Here is a 16,311-nt window from a genome sequence, read left to right as displayed (position 1 = left end):
GCTGTCTTCTTCCTCAGGGCATTCATCCAGAAATAGGATTTGACAACCTCCCAAGACTGCTTAAATGTGATGACTACCGTTCATTTCTAGTGATTCACATGGGTACAAATGATAGTTCTGTAAGCAGTCTAGAAAATATTACTAAACATGATGATATCTTAGGCAAGGCACTGAAGACCTTACTAGCATAAGTGGTGTTTTCTTAGACACTACTACAATTGAAAGTAAAGATTTGAGAAGAGAAAGGCAGATTAGGGAAATCAACAGCCTGATTCAGAAGATGGTTTTTGAATATGCTTTGGATTGACATCGGTACCAGTTGAGTGAGTGTACAAAATTATAAAATCAGAGAACCACTGAAGTATCAAAGCATTATAAATTCTTTAGTATTATTGGGAATTCAATAAAAATGATAGGGGAAATGGAAAGAATAAAAAAGGAACTGTTTTCATTTTTTTTTTCAGTAGTGTGATTGTCTTTCAGTAACAATCAGATAGTTTTGTCACAGCTAAGAGCCCCTTCTTGAAACAAAATAAATTACAGAAAAAAGCAAGTAGCTTCATTTACTCTTGAAAGTTAGAAAAGACAACTGTCATGCTAATAACATGTAATCTAACTGAGAAATGAAATCAATTTGTCAAGGAGGAGCTTAGAGCATCTAGATAACATCATTTTAAAGTGAAACATATTTCCATCATGGCATTCCTAAAATATGCTGCCATTTAGGATAATCTCTAGGATACTTTCACCATACTTGTTCCCGATGACCAGTTTGCTTTTGTTTCACAGATGGCAAGGAGAGTATAAAAACAGAGCAAAGGTTTTCATAATACTTGTTCATTGTCACCTAATGGACATAAATTCCTTCATCCAGTAGGATGTGAAAGAGTCCCTTCTCTGAGACAAGCCTTTCTGGGAAAAAAAAATGGTCTTCATTTCCTGACTTGCTTTTGGATAAATTTGATATTAGAGGAAGGGAAAATAAGGTATTGATATATGGATAATACTGTAACCAGATAAATATGTGTAACCAAGTGGCCACCAGGTGAACTGAGAGGCAGCATGGCATGGCACATTTTAAAATAGTTTGTACTATCAGGAGCTGTGTGAAATTCTTTTGGGGTATGAGTTGAACTAGTTGGCTGGTGAAGTTCTTTTTGAATCTAAAATCTTACTATTTCTTATCCTGCCCATTAATTGACTGTTTAACTTAGGCTAATTATTTCACTTCCCTGGGTCTGAGTTTCCTCACTCCACCCCTAAAGCTCACTTCAATCTCTAATTCTCTGTATTATTTGCTTTAATCTCTATTGAGGACAAATGGTGTAGTTTAAAGGAGTGCTAGATTTGGAGTAAAAGGGTCTGAGTTCAAATTCTGGCACTACTACTTACTACTTGTATGATTTTGAAGGAGTCACTTAATGTCCCTGGCTCTTCCCTCATCTTAAGAGGTTGAATTAGATGATTTCTAAAGCCTCTTTCAGCTCTAAATCTATCATCCTATGACAAACAAAAGAAGAGACTTCAATTACAGCCTAGGTTAGCATTAGGGGAAGACTTCCTGAAGATATTGACAGAGATTAGAAATGAGAATGTGTGTGTGTTTTGGGGGAAGTTGTGACTGTGATTTCATTGTTGTAAAAAGCTCTCCAATGAGGAATCTCCTTCTACTAATGCATATCTGCACCATCTCATCCTAAAGAGCTGTCAGGGGGGCACTGAGGAATTGGGTTATTTGTCCAGATACACAAGCAGAATACGCCAGAGTCATCTCTTGAACACAGGTCATTTTTACTTTGGACCTGGATTTCTATGTACCAATCTGAATGGTCTCTTAGAAATGAGATTACAAATGTAGAAAACATGAAAAAAAAAGCAAGTGGTACTATAGAAATGTAACATATTGTCATCTTTAGTCTCATTCTTTTTAGTATGGGTTACTAAAAACTTATGAAATCTTTGGATGCCTCCCTGTAAAACAAAGTCTAGGTAGTACACACAGGTTTAATGACCTTGTAATAAGGCAAAGGGCTGTACTAAGCTGCATTGAAGTTTCCTTCAAATGTTTAGGATTCTGTGATTCCCTGATGCCTACTTTTTATAAATACAGAATTGTTAGTTGGCCAAATTGCAGCTTTAGCTAAAGGAAAAGCAAAAATTAATGACCCCTCCCCCCACCTATTCCTCACCTTTCTGGTCAAAATAAAAACAGATGATTTTCATCAGTTTTAGTATACAGTATAATCCAAGTTCTGATATACTAAGTTGTGAATCAGTTTCAGAGGATTGGTATGGACAAAAAAAAAATCTAATGGTGTAGGATTCATTCTGTCATCTTGAAAAAGAGTTGATTATTAAAAATCATGCATTTTACCAAACATCAAAATGTCTTATTGCCATGGCAATTTTGACTATTAAAATTCATGCATCATCTTCTGGTATCCCCTGGTAATGTCCCCAACTAAAAATATTGCAGTACACCCCCATTCCAAATGAGTACTTTTCAGACTAATAATTCAATGTATTCATATCTTAAGGTAACTGTGATTCATTTTTTAATGATAGTGGTTGCTAGCTGTAACTATGGAATGCATTGTCATGGAAACCACACTTTTTTCCTTCTAAATTTACACCAATGCTTGGTCAGGAAAGGCAATATTTGAAAGAAAACAAACTGTAAATGAAAATGCAAATAGAAATATAACTTGTCAGGCCAATTCAAGTTACACTGGGAAGGAGGGGAAGCTAATAAAAAAGGCATATATTTTCATTTAGGTCTCCAGGCCACAGCAAATACTAACCAATGTAAATGGTAAATTAGGGAAATCACTTAAGAAGAGGCAGCCTTTGATATTGGCCTGAAATGACAGGTCAGAAGAAAAGTTGGAAAATCTGGGAGAGCTTGTTACAGACTTTGGAACAGCACCACGGATAACTCACAGAGCTTTTATGAGAGTGTGAAATCAACATTTATAGCCTAAGTGAATTAAGGAAATCTCAAACATCTTATTGATAATCCATAGCCTCTTTGGAAAGCTTGTGAAGTTGTATTCCCTTTGAAGGTGAGAGGTCTCAGAGGGTTACATTTGGTAATTGTAAATTTAAGCTACGAAATAAAACAGGAAAAGTGGATCTAAAGTTCCCTTAGTCTTTTTTTTTTTTTTATTAGAGAATTGTTGTTAGTTACAGTTTTCAATTACTGGACTCACTTCAACCAATACCTATTTCCTAATTTTTTTTTAAAGTATGCTGCCTGTATTGTCAGCTTTTAGGGTGAAAATCCTTGATAGATTGGAGTGGTGGTTTCCACCTTTTTTGGATAGTCAGGACAGGCCACACTATACCTGCATTACAGAAAGACACTAGAAAGAGAATCTGCTCATTGCTGTGTTGAGAAAAGGGGGAAAAGTCTTTTCTCTAGGAGTTCATTATCATGTGGGCAGAAAATCAGAAATGCCAGATATTAATTGTGGTGCGACTTAAGTAGGAGGGAGTGATTGATGTGGGAATAAAAAGTTTGTGATGGATTGGATTTAATCAATCATATGCCGGTTTTGTCTCCAAACTTCATTCCTCAGACTTTTTTGCTACTTAACCCCTAGCATACATACCCACATATACATACATGCTTATGCAAACACACACATATCTTCACGTGTAAATACATATAGATTTCATTCCTTTTTTTTTTTTTCCGGTACGTACCTACTATTATAAACAAAGATCACCACTAACTAGGGATTGGAAGAAAGGAATATATTGACCTTTGTATATGTCATTTACTTAAAATTACAGCCTTAGGCTTGGTATCCAGATCTAGTCTTTTAGCCACCATTCCAGAAAAGACCCTTCCTTCTTCAGTTTCCAAAAGCCCCCAACCTTCATCCGTGAGCTCCAAAGACCAATTGGGAACCCTGAATGTCCAGCCGCCGCTGAGGGGAGATACAGTACCTCGGAAGCAGCGCTTCTGCCCCATAATCTCAGCTCCCCACTGGCGTCTTTCCCAATCAACTTTATAGACTCATTCGCAGCTGACTGAGATCCATCAGGCTGTCTGTTTGTAAATGCGTGCCTGGAGAATGATCCCGCGGGGCTGGTGAGGCTTGGGTAAATGTTACTTGTAACCAGGTTTTCTCCGGAGGCAAACTCTAGCGCCTGCGATTTTCATCTTTCCTTATGTAGTACAGTTGGCTTTTGGCTTCATGCTGCGATCCATCTCCCCGACAGCGTTTAAAGGTCAGAGCTCCTCCCGGGCAGTGACTCAATTGATTTTGTGCACCCCCCCCCCACCCCCCATGGGCAGGGAATCCTCTTTGGAATGCATAGAGAAGATTCCATCTCAGAGAAGTAGCTTCCCGCCCCACTGGCCCCCCTCCCTGCCTTCTCTCCTCTGCTTTCTTCTCCCCTCCCCTCCATGACTATGGATTGCAGCAAGACACTGGCTTTTTACCAAATCAGGAGCTGCAGTATTTTTCTTCCGATGGAATAATTTCAGCCCACTTCAGCTCTCATGACACTCTTCTGTGATCGTGGAGAGTGGGCGGTCACATCCTTTTACATGCTAATACGGCTCCACCTACTTTTAACCCTACCCACCTCGTTTCCTTTTTTTTTTTTTTTTTTTTTTGCCTCCTCCAATTTCAATGTTAAAAAAAAAAAGCCAACCTCCTTCCCAGGGTGAAAAAAAAAATCCCAAACTAATTTCCCAGTGTCAGGAAAACGCGGACGGAGGTCCTCTGCTCAGTGCTGCATCCTTGATTCATCCCTCGCCACCCAGGAGAGGCGAGGAGTGGAAAGCAGAGCAGAGCCCAGCAGAGCCGAGGAGGGATGGAGTGGGACATAGGGAGCGGTTCCGGCAAGCTTCCTCTGACCAGCAGGAAAAAAGCAGAGAGCTGCTGAGCGGCATATGCCGCCAATCCATGTGCTGTGGGAGCGTCTTGTTGTCGTCCCACAGTAACCTGTCAGTGCTGCGGCCCTGAAGGAATGTCCCCTATTGTTAAGAACCCTGACTGTTTCACACCAATGATTTGCCACTGCAAAGTTGCCTGCACCAACAACACGTTGTCGTTGATGTTTGGATGCAAGGTAGGACATGGGTTAATAATCTAGAGTCCATGCATGCTATCTTACAGCCTCAGGGACTCAACGAAGATTCCATAATTGCTCAGACAGAGGGGAATGCATAGAAGTCTTTCTCTTTGTATGAAGGGAGCCGGGACCAGAGGGAACTTCATTTATGTTGGGCAATTTGTGGTGTTTGAAACCATAGTGACCTGGAGGTTGACTGGGCAGGTGGAGAGGGACCTTTAATGCACGGATTACTCCAAGCCTAGGATAGCTGAATAACTGATGTTGATTTCGAAATGATGAAGATTTGGCTTTACACTTAGCTAATGAGAGTGGGATTCCTGACACTCTCTTGTGAACTCTAGACAGGTTACCAATTATTCTGTAACCCAGAACAAATGAGGGCTCAATCTCGCCTGGAGGTGGGGAGTGGGGGGCGTTGCTGGTGTCTGTGATGTGACTGGTGCTGAATCTGGAGAGAGCAGTTTACAAAATTCTACTTTGCAAAGGTTTATTTCGGCGCTTATTTGATTTTGAAAGTGTTGATTTATGTTTATTTACTCTCCTAAATGTTTTCCCTTTGGATTTACAAAATCAGTGTGAAACCCCCACAGAGAAAGCAAATCCAAAGGTGGCGCAGTTAACCGGGGAAGTTTTCAGCTAAGTGACCCAACCCAGGTGCTTTTCATTCTTTAGAAAAATAGGCTTAGAGGTTTATGGAGAGGTTTAGTCTTCACTTTTGCAGAGCTGAAATGTTTTATTCGAGTTGCCAGTGTATCCGAGATGTTTGATCCTCTGAATATTGATACTTTCAATGTTACAATGTCTTTAGTTACTGAGCCATCATCATCACTCGGCAGTTACGTTCTTTAGTGCCTGTCCCTACTTTCTTTTCCGTAGAAGACTTAACTCTTCCTTTTCTATGGAAAATCCTGGTATATGCGTCTCCTGTACTCTTAAAAAAAAAAAAAAGCTTCAATACACATGACCAGAAATAGACAAGTTCTCTTTTCTCAATTACTAAAATTCACAAATGTTCCATTTCCCTACAAGATCCTCATTGTAAAGGCAGAATTCAGTCAGAGAGACCACCTCAGGTAGTAACATGAATATAACCTTATCTTTGTTTTACATATCTTTTATGAATTTATCATGTGCCCCATAAGTGACATTTTTATAGTACTTTAAAGTTTGCAAAGTACAACTCATTATACATATCAGCTCACTTGAGGCTCACCAACAACCCTGTGAGGCAGGAACTGCAGCTATTATTATGCCCATTTTTTACAGATGAGGAAACTGAGTCAGGAAGACTAAATCCTGGCCATACAATGAGATCTATACTTTTTACTCACATTTTACCCTCAAAGCTCAATGAGGGAGATGACTCTCTTATTTATACTTTATACCTCCCTAGCTATCTGTTTAATAAAAGTTTGTTGACAAGAATGCTACAACTAGAAAAAAAAGAACAATATACACACATCAAAAGGAATGTAGCAATGGTATAAAGATTAGTTACAACTTCAATTAAGAGATATGAGAAGACATTTCCCACCCCAGCCCTTAATAAATGTGGGAATTCTACAGGTGTTTCATGTTACACATGTTTTCAGGCTTTTTCTATTTATTGACTGATTGTGCTGATTTCCCCCCTGTTTTTCTTTCTTTCAAAAATGCTATTTGTTACATGGGACAGCTTTTGGAGTAGAGGTAGGGACATGTAAAATTATGATGGCATGAAAAATTAAAAAAAAACAAAAACATAAAAAACCCACTTATTTAAAATTTTTTTTTTTTGTTAACCTGATTGAAACATGGGATATATAGTGAAAAGCAAGTTGGATTTAGAATATTCCTCCTACTTCCTACCTATGTGACCTAGGTCAAGTCATGTACCTTCTTTAGGCCTTAGTTTACTCTTCGGAAAAATAAGGTTAGTGGAATCCATTATATCTAAGGCCTTTTTCAACTCAATAGAAGATTCTGTCTTTTATAGTCAGACATTCTGTTATATGGTCACTTCTAGCTTGAATATTGTCAGTTCTGTATTCTAATATCCATTTGTAAGATAATTTCCAATACTAATATTTCTGAGATACAGATTAAGACATATAGATATAAAGATATACATACATACACACATATGTCTCCTAATATCTGTTAAGTTTCATTTTTAGCAACTTTTGAATAGCCATATTCCCTACTGAATGAGGTTTATCAGTAGGAGATCAGTTATTATTCTAGCTACTTCATTTTCTTTTTTCACTATTTAAAGAGATTATGGAGTTGTCAGAAGTTATATATATATATATATATATATATATATATATATATTAATTGTGGTCATAAAATAGTTAAGAGATACATGGTATAGTCATGGATTACTAGACTTTGAGATTTGGATTTAAATATCATCTCAGCCACTTATTAACTGCACGATCTTGGGAAAGTCTCTTAATTGGACCTCTCAATTTACTTACTGGTAAAGTGAAAAGGTTAAACTAGATATCCTCTAACCAAAGTATTGCTATCACAGTTCTTTTTAGTGGTGTGAGATTGTCGTTAGGGCTTTAGAGATCACATTTTAGGATGGACATTAATAATCTGAAACTCATCCAAGATAAGCTAGTCAGAATGGTTAGGGGAATAGAAATCATGACATTTGCAATTGTTTATTTACCATGGAGAACAGATTCTTATGAAGATATAATTTCTGTCTTGAAAATCTGAAGAGTGATCAGGTAGGAAAGATTAATTTTTCTTCCTCTCCCCAAACAACCACCACGGGACTAGTAGCAATGGGTGTGTATTTAAAAGAATGGGATCTTTACTCAGTATAAAAAAAATACCTCGTAAAAATTGAAAATATTAAAATACAATCAGCTATCATATTAACCTTTAGATATTGGCGGTGTTCAAGTATAGACCAGGTGATGATTTGTTGGGAAATTTAGAAGGAGTTCATATTGATTTTGCACTAAATAACAGAAGGAATGAGGGATAAAGTGGTAAGATCAATATATTTTGAAGTGAGAGAACCTGAATTCAAATTCTCCCACTATCAATATATTCATTGTGACTTTAAGTAAGTTAGTTAATCTCTCTGGGTCTAAGTCTTCTCATCTACCCAATGAACTAAGACTAAATGACCTCTATATCCATCATCCTATTGATCACAGAATCTCAGAACAAGAAGATGCCTCAGAGGTGTCTTCTATATCAATCTGTATCCTTCTAAAAACCTCTGAAGACTGATCATGCAAATTTTGAAGATACTGGTCAATTTATAGATATCTATATCTATATCTATATATATCTGTGTGTGTATGTATATGTGTGTGTGTATATATGTGTGTGTATGTATATATGTGTATGTATATATATGTATATATATATGTATTCACACACATATCCACACCAAAAAATGGAGAGTTATCCTTCAATACCTCTACCACCTGCATCTTGAATATATAATGCTCTATTGCACACAATAGTTTCAAATCAACATCCATTCCAAGAAATGTTTAAAAATTATTTCAGAGTGTTAAGTGATAATTAGTAAAGGTGAATTATCAGACAAGGGAAATTAAACACAAATCACCAATCTAGTAAGATAGGCCAATGGCCTAGGGAATGGTGTCTAATTTGCATTCATTTCTTTAAGCATGTTTTCAAAGAGGGTTCTTTGATTTCCTTAAGCATTCTCATGATTTTCAGATCCTGTTAGGAGAAAGTATATATAATTTTGCTATATGGTTCTAAAATAAAACTTTTTATTAAATATTCTTTTCTTTTATCTGTTTTGTCCTTTTAAAAAATATACTTTTAATGAAAAGAAATTGAGCATACTTCAGATTAAGAGAATAAAATTAATTGAGAGATTATATGGCAGTAAAAAAAAAGTCCAGCATGAATATATAAGGAGAACTTAATTATAGAAGTAGTTTTTAGCCATGTGTCTGTGTTTCTTTTTGTGATTTGACTTTATGACCTTTCAATATTTTCATATTTTGCATTGTAATTATTGGGGCTACTTTGTAATAAAATATAATCCAACTTTGGGAGGCATTTTGGCATGGGAGTTAGATCCTAAAACTAAAGAGGTCAGTCCTTGCTCCAGGTTTATGATTCCTGATAGATGGTTTATTTAAATAGCTATAGTGACAGGGAGCTTACAACTTCCTTGGGAAACCATTTAACCTCCATTATATTTAAAGAACTTGTATTGCAGTAATAATTCTGTTCATGAGGAAGATGTAAAATATTGGATAAGAGCAAAAGTAAATACCATGATTTGATTAAAGAATCCTTGGTCAACTCTGCAAGAAACATTAAGGAAGGAACCATAACTTTTCTAAACCATGTGCCCCACCCAGCATTTGGAACAGTTATATTTCTCATATATTATGTTCTTAATGAATATGTGCTGAATGGAATAGAATTGATTCATTTGTGTCTAGGGCACAGGAGGCTAGGAGAAATACTATACCCTGGAGCTGTCCAATTTGTAAGTGCTGAAAAGTCTTGCTTCGATATATGCAAGTCCTCCAGAGAGGAAAAAAATGAATGACACTGGGACTTGAGAGGAGTGAAGATCGATAGTTTACATTGCTCAGAAGGGAAAGAAGTAGCTGGTTCTTCTTTCCCCTTTCTCTTGTCTCTTCCCTACTTACCTTTTTTTCTCTCCACCTTTCTTCATATTGAGAAACAGTTTGAGGTAGAGGAAAGAGAACTGAACTTGGTGTCTGACAGCTTGCGTTGTTAGTCCCTGGTTTGCCACTTACTGGCTCAGTAAACTAAGACAAGTCACTTAACCTTACAAAGCTTCCATTATTTCATCTATAAAATAGTAACAATAATGCCTATAGTATAATGAACACTAGACTTTGAATTAAGACACCTAGGTTCAAATCCCACTTTTGATATTGAATAGATGATACTAAGCAAGTAATTTAACCTCTTTGTGTTTCAGACAACTACTTGGGCTTTAGCTAATAAACAACAGGGGCATTTTCATCTGCGCCAGTGGATAGAGTTCCTTGGATAGATTCATAGCTCCTTCACACATATGTATAATACTTCCATGACCCATTTCATGGGGTTGTTGTGAGGACATCAATTTGTAAGCCATATGGTGATATAGAAAATGAGGTGCAGTTGTGTATTATGGTTCTTCTTTCTATGAATTAAATCTGTTGAGCTGAACTTCATACCCATTGGTCCTAGTACTGTTCTGTGAAGCCACATAAAATATCTTTATTCTCTGTAATTGTTTCTGTAGTTACTAGTAACTTTCTGTATCATCCACATCAGCTGGAAGCATAATTCTGCACTTGAAATAATCTGTGATAACTAATCAACTAGGGATACAAATTTTTCTTACCTCAATGCGACCGGTTTTAAGAGTGCTTTTAGATACTTATAGGCATTTGCCACTTATCAACATGAGTCCAGGGCTTATACTGGTGTAATCTATTTGATAATCCAAACTTTTAAAAAATGGACACATTGGAGAGAAACTTTTTTTTTTTTTACAAAATATGCTTTTCTTTGTAGAATCACTGTTCAGCACTGGACAATTTATCTCAGGGGAATGAGATATAAAAGAAACCAACATGTATGAAAGTTACTAGGGTATACAACTTTGGCTGCTTTGTAGATACAGTGTTAATTATTAGAGAGGTAATAGTTCCATTGTACTCTATCCTGATCAGACCATTTCTGGAGCACTGTGTTCAGTTCTGAGGACCCCATTTTATTAATGATAGCGAGGCATTAGAGAAGTTAGAATATATCTAGAGGAGAATAAACAGAATGGTAAGAGAAGTAGAGATAGTACCAACAAGGATTGACTGAAGAAATGGGGAATGTTTGTTTTCCTGGAGAAAAGAAGACTCAAAGGAAGCATGATAGGTGAGTTCAAGGATAGTGAAGATGTGGTATCAAATATTATAAATGGACTTCTTTGATCCCAGTGAGCACAAATAGGTGTGATGGATAGAAGTAAAACTAAGTGGAAAATATAGGCTTGAGTTGTCCAAAAGTGAAGTGGGCTGCCTCTCAAGAGACCATGGATTTCTTGTTGTTTCTCTATTTTTGCCTCACATGTGTCATCTGCCCTGATGAAATGCATTCTCCTTCAGGGGCTGGTAGCCCCAGTGACTGCTCCTGACTGAGAGAGTCTTTTTCTAGTTATGAGACATATTAGATGGACACTGACTGTGATTTTCATTTGATTTGTAGATACAAGGAAGATGAGGCAAAGGTGGAATTTGGCACAGTGGATGGAGAGTTGAATTTGAGGTCAAAAATTCTTATTATGAATTCCTTCCCCCCCCCAGCCATTTACTAGCCATGTTACCTTGGGTTTAGATCACTGAACTCTTTTCAACTCTGAGATTCTTTGATACTGTGCCAGCAGCCTCAGTTTCCCAAACTGGCAATTCTAGTAACACTATGTTTGGGAACAAGTCTGTGTTTCAGTTTCTCCACCTATAAAATAGATCTCACACTTACTTAACTGGATAGGTGGAAGGACATTTAAATCTTTGTGTCAGTGATAACAATCTGATGATTATCACATTACAGATGGGTTCTACTTTCAATTTATTTCTAAGATATGGAAAATAAAGATAGGCAATGAAGTTAGGCAAAGCATCCGCTTCTCACATTACATAAGGATGACCATAAGTAGGGGAGATCAAAACTCAAAGAGAAGGCATTTTAAAAATATGCTAGATGGGTGTTAGCAATTTCTATGAATAAAATGATAATAATAGATCTGTAGTAATTCAGGGTACAAAAATGATTTATTCATGATGGCCAAGTGAAGCAAGGAATGTATTTTAGTCCTATTTTGCAGATGAGGAAACTGAGATTCTAGAGTAGTAAAATGCCTTGCCCATGTGGCCTGGGAAGCAAGGTTTATAAACTTGAAAAGTGAAATAAAGCCAATGGGATATAATAGTAACCTGAATTGGTGTGGGAACAGAAAATGAGAGACAAATTTTGGAGGTACAATTGGCAGGCCTTGTAGACTGGTTTTGTAAAAGCTCTGCATAAGGCAGAGCGATACAGCAGAAAGAATACTGGATTTTGAGTTGGAGGGAGGGAATAAGAATTTATCAAGCACCTACTATGTGCTAGTACTGTGTTAAGAGCTTTACAAATATTATCTCATTTGAGTCTCTTAATAACTCTGTGTATTAGTGTTAGAATAGACTAGAATTTGAACCTGGGTTCAAATCTTGTTTCTGTCTCTTACTACCTGTGTGACTTTGGGCAACTCATTTAACAGTCAGTCAACAAGATTACCTAAGCATCAATTCTAGCAAGTATTGTACTGTACATTGGAAACAAAACTACATATAATGTAGCAGTCCCTACTCATTCTCCTCTGTCTGTATTTCTGACACTCTCTGGACTTTGCCATCATGGGTCAGCTGCCTTCTCACTCAGGAACATACAATTTTACTATTGGTAAATTCCTTCTGGGGTTGCAATTTTGGAGGGAGGACTGTTTCATTCCTCTTCCAGCTGTGCTTTTGACTCTATCTATATTGACTCTGTGTGTCCCTGCATGGGCATCTTTTCCTCCTCCTCTCCTTTTAAACTCATTTTAATGTTTTGTCTTCCTTCTTAGAATATATAAGACCATTGAGGACAGAAACCATATTTTGTTTTGCTTGTATTTGAATCCTCAGCCTAAGCAAAGTACTTGGTGAATGGTAGGTTTTTAATAAATGCTTGTTTCTTGCAAGCCTCCTTAATTTAACTCTGCCTTTCTACAGATGAGGAAACTGAATCACCCCTACCCCCCACATAGCCATTTCTGATGACCCCCAACCTATTTTTACCATAGGCAGTACACACAGAGAGAAAGACAGCTCTTGTGTAGGCTTGCCTCCCTGACAATGGAATCCCCCTTATCCAATGATGCCCATTTTTGTTTGAGCTATTCCCATATTTTTTGGAACTCCCATTTACTAGTGGAGCCTGCCCAGTCATCCAAACCCTATTTTTTTTAAATGGTCTCTTAATTTTATTTCTCAGGTTTTATATAGATATATATTTAAAATAATGATCCTCTCATTACTTCCCCTTCTAGTTAAAAAAATTAAACAAACACAAAACCTGAAAAACAAACACCTGAAAACATATCTATATTATCTGGCAAAACAAATTCCTAGGTAAGTCATGTCCAAAAATATATCTCTCTGCATTTTAAGTTTATCACTTCTGTGATAAAGTAAGTGAATGGAAGGTTTCATCTTTATTCTTTTAGACCCATGTGGTCAGAGTTCTAAAGTCTGTTTTTCTCTAAAATGTTATCACTATATAATTTGTTCTGGTTTTCCTCTCTTCTGTCTGCATCAATTCATAAAAATCTTCCCAGTTTTCTCTGAAATTGTCCATTTGACTGAGATTTTCCACTGTGTCATTTCTTATGGAATAATTTGCTTAGATATTCCCCATAGGAGGATACCCTTTTAGTTTATAAGTTATAAGAGCTATTTTAATTTTTTTTAACATAGCAAACTTGTTCCTCTTTATTTGAGTTCTTGGGGGTATAGGCCTAATAGTGGTAAAGCTGGGTCAAAGGGTGTGCACAGTGTGTTGATTTTCTGGACTTAGTTCCAAATTGATTTTGAGAATAGATGAATAATTCAGTGACTCCAAGAGTATACAGTGTACCTATTTTCCCACAGCCCTTCTAAGATTTGTCATTTTTCTCTTTTATCATTGCTAGTCTGGTAGGTATGAAGTGGAAGTTGCTTCAGTTTGCAATTCTCTAGTTATAAGTGATTTAAAACAGTTTAAAAATATGCTTGTTGATAGCTTCTTTTGAAAACTGCCTGTTCATTTCTTTGACAATTTCTCTATTTGGGAATGGCTCTTAGTCTTATGAATTTGAATCAGTTCCATATATATCTTAGATATGAGAATGTCATCACAGAAATATGCTACCAAGTGTTTTCCCTAGTTACCCATTTCTATTCTACTTTTTACTTCATTATGTTTGTTTAAAAAAAACACTTTAAAATTGTATATAATTACTATTGTCCACCTTATTTTCTGTGAACCTCTCTATCACTTGTTTAGCCATGAACTCTTCCTCATTCACAGATCTAGAATGTAATTTCTCCCTTTCTTGTCTAATTTTTTTTTTTGCTTTTTGGAGGGCAATTGGGGTTAAATAACTTGCCCAAGGTTACATGGCTAGTTTTTTTTGTGTGGGTGTTAAGTGTCTGAGGCCAGAACCAAACTTGGGTTGTCTTGTCTCTGGGGCCGGCACTTTACTCACTGAGCCACCTACCTGCCCCTTCTGTCTAATTTTTTAATGAGGTGACATTTCATATTTAGGGCATATATCCAGGTCCCTACTTTCAAAGAGCTTATATTTCAGTGGAGGACTGAAGTACTTATAATAGGAATGTGCAGAATAAATAAGAAGAGAAGTTTTCTCATTGATAAAATGTGTGATATGGACGAGATGATCTCTGAGCCTCTTCCAGCTCTAGATCTGTAATATTATAAGGGGGTAGAAGAGTGAAAGATTTTAAGATTACAGTTTTTGAAGCCATGAAGAGCAAATAAAGGGGATCACTGATAGCGATTATGAAGTTGGGAAGGGAAGTCATTTGCAAGGTTGGGGCATTATGCTGGTGAAGTCTTCATTGTCACAGGTGAGATTTAAAAAGTCTTTTAAAAATACCTCATTTGGTCCTTACAACAGCCGTGTGAGGAAGGTACTCAAGGTATTATTATCCTATGTTGTATAGAGGACAAAACCTGAACTCAGAAAGTTGGAGTGATTTGCCTATAGTGTCACAACTAAATATCAGAGATAGGATTAAAACCTGTGTCTCACCTGACTTTAAGTCCAACACTTCATTTTGAGGTGATAGAATCCAAATGGAAATGTCCTGAAACTATTATAAATATATGAAACTAGGGTAAAAAATTAGGGATGGAGATACCAATTGGGGAGATATTTGCCTAGAGAGGACAATAGAAGCCATGAGAACAGATCAAGTGATCTTGTCTGAGAATAATGAATGCGGATGGTGGTGAGCAGAGGGACAAGGGAAGAACCATGAAAGTTTAATTTAGAAAATGTCTAGAAATTACAGACACCAAAAATTGTGATTTGATACCTATGGTTATTTCTATAGATGCAGGAACAAACTAGAGGAGAATTTTTTTTTTGTAGATATTCAAACTTTGGAATGTTTGTATATTTTGAGGTTCACCTATCACTAAATGGACTCTATTTTAACCTATTAACACAATATCAGAGTGTGTTATCACCAGAGAAGGCAATGGCTAGAAGTTTATATAATTTGTACTTAAGGAAAAAAAAAACTGACCTGGAAAAGGAAAATGAAAAATGAGCTAATGAGCAAAATCAGTGCAGAATGTACCTAGCAAGCAGGCCAGGCAAAGCTGTGGTTGAGTCACTTCAAACATTCAACTCTTTCCCCCACCCCCACCCCCCAAATTGCTGTTAAGTCTACAGAATTTAAGATTGTGATATGACCCAGACTTAGCTGAATTGCTTAAAAAGCCTTTATACATTGAACTTATTTAGAGAGATTCAGGATTAGCCCAGAAGTTCACCTGATGAGTAATAAAAATTCAGTTTCTGTATAAGCCTAAAGCATACAGAGAAATTTCTTCACAACAACTCTGGAAGACAGATAGTGCAAGTATAAATAGCCCCATTTTACAGATGAAAAGACTAAGGCTCAAAAATAAAGAGATTTTCTTTCAAGATTCCATAGCTATTGAGTGTCAGAGCTGAGATATGAATTCAAGCCTATAACCTCCAAAGCCAGAAATCTTTTCACTGTAGTACCTTGCCTTTCAGATGAATCTTGTCATTTATTACATTGATCATGGGCTGGTAGATGACAGAATGGGTAGTATGTCAGTCTTGGATTTAGGAAGACGAGTTCAAATCCTGTCTCAGACACTTTCCAGTTATGTAACTCTGGTCAAGTTACCCTGAACCTCAGTTTCTTCATCTGTAAGATTAGGGAAAATAATAGCACCCACCTCACAGGGGTTTCATGAGCATCAAATGAGATAGCATACCTAAGTGCTTTGAAAATCTTAAAGCACTATGTACATGCTAAATGACATTACTTTGTTTTAGCCACTTGCCTTTGAAAATACTTGATTAAAATCTTTACAGCCAAGATGTCCTGGGCACATAACTTGGAATGTGCATTAAGTAAT

The 16,311-nt window shown here is 36.7% G+C and overlaps 1 protein-coding gene across 15 annotated transcripts in view; it reads left to right on the top strand.

Moving 5' to 3' along the window:
- Positions 1–16,311, top strand: part of DLG2 (discs large MAGUK scaffold protein 2) — a 2,470,643-nt gene that overhangs the window by 844,626 nt on the left and 1,609,706 nt on the right. Inside the window, exon 1 of one of the 15 annotated variants that reach the window (XM_069070976.1) lies at positions 4,969–5,085. The exons of the other annotated variants lie outside the window; for them this stretch is intronic. Within the exon in view, the coding sequence (XP_068927077.1) occupies positions 4,984–5,085 (102 nt within the window). The 5' untranslated portion in view covers positions 4,969–4,983. Of the gene's footprint in view, positions 1–4,968; positions 5,086–16,311 lie in introns of those variants that run through there. 15 annotated transcript variants of the gene reach the window in all.

Source organism: Petaurus breviceps, unplaced genomic scaffold (assembly GCF_028583685.1).
Source record: "Petaurus breviceps papuanus isolate PSGF00001 unplaced genomic scaffold, PetGlider_PUasm1.0 90823, whole genome shotgun sequence".
NCBI classification, from domain to species: Eukaryota; Metazoa; Chordata; class Mammalia; order Diprotodontia; family Petauridae; genus Petaurus; species Petaurus breviceps.
Note: the sequence above shows the minus strand (reverse complement) of the source record. Positions and strands in the feature narration are given on the sequence as shown.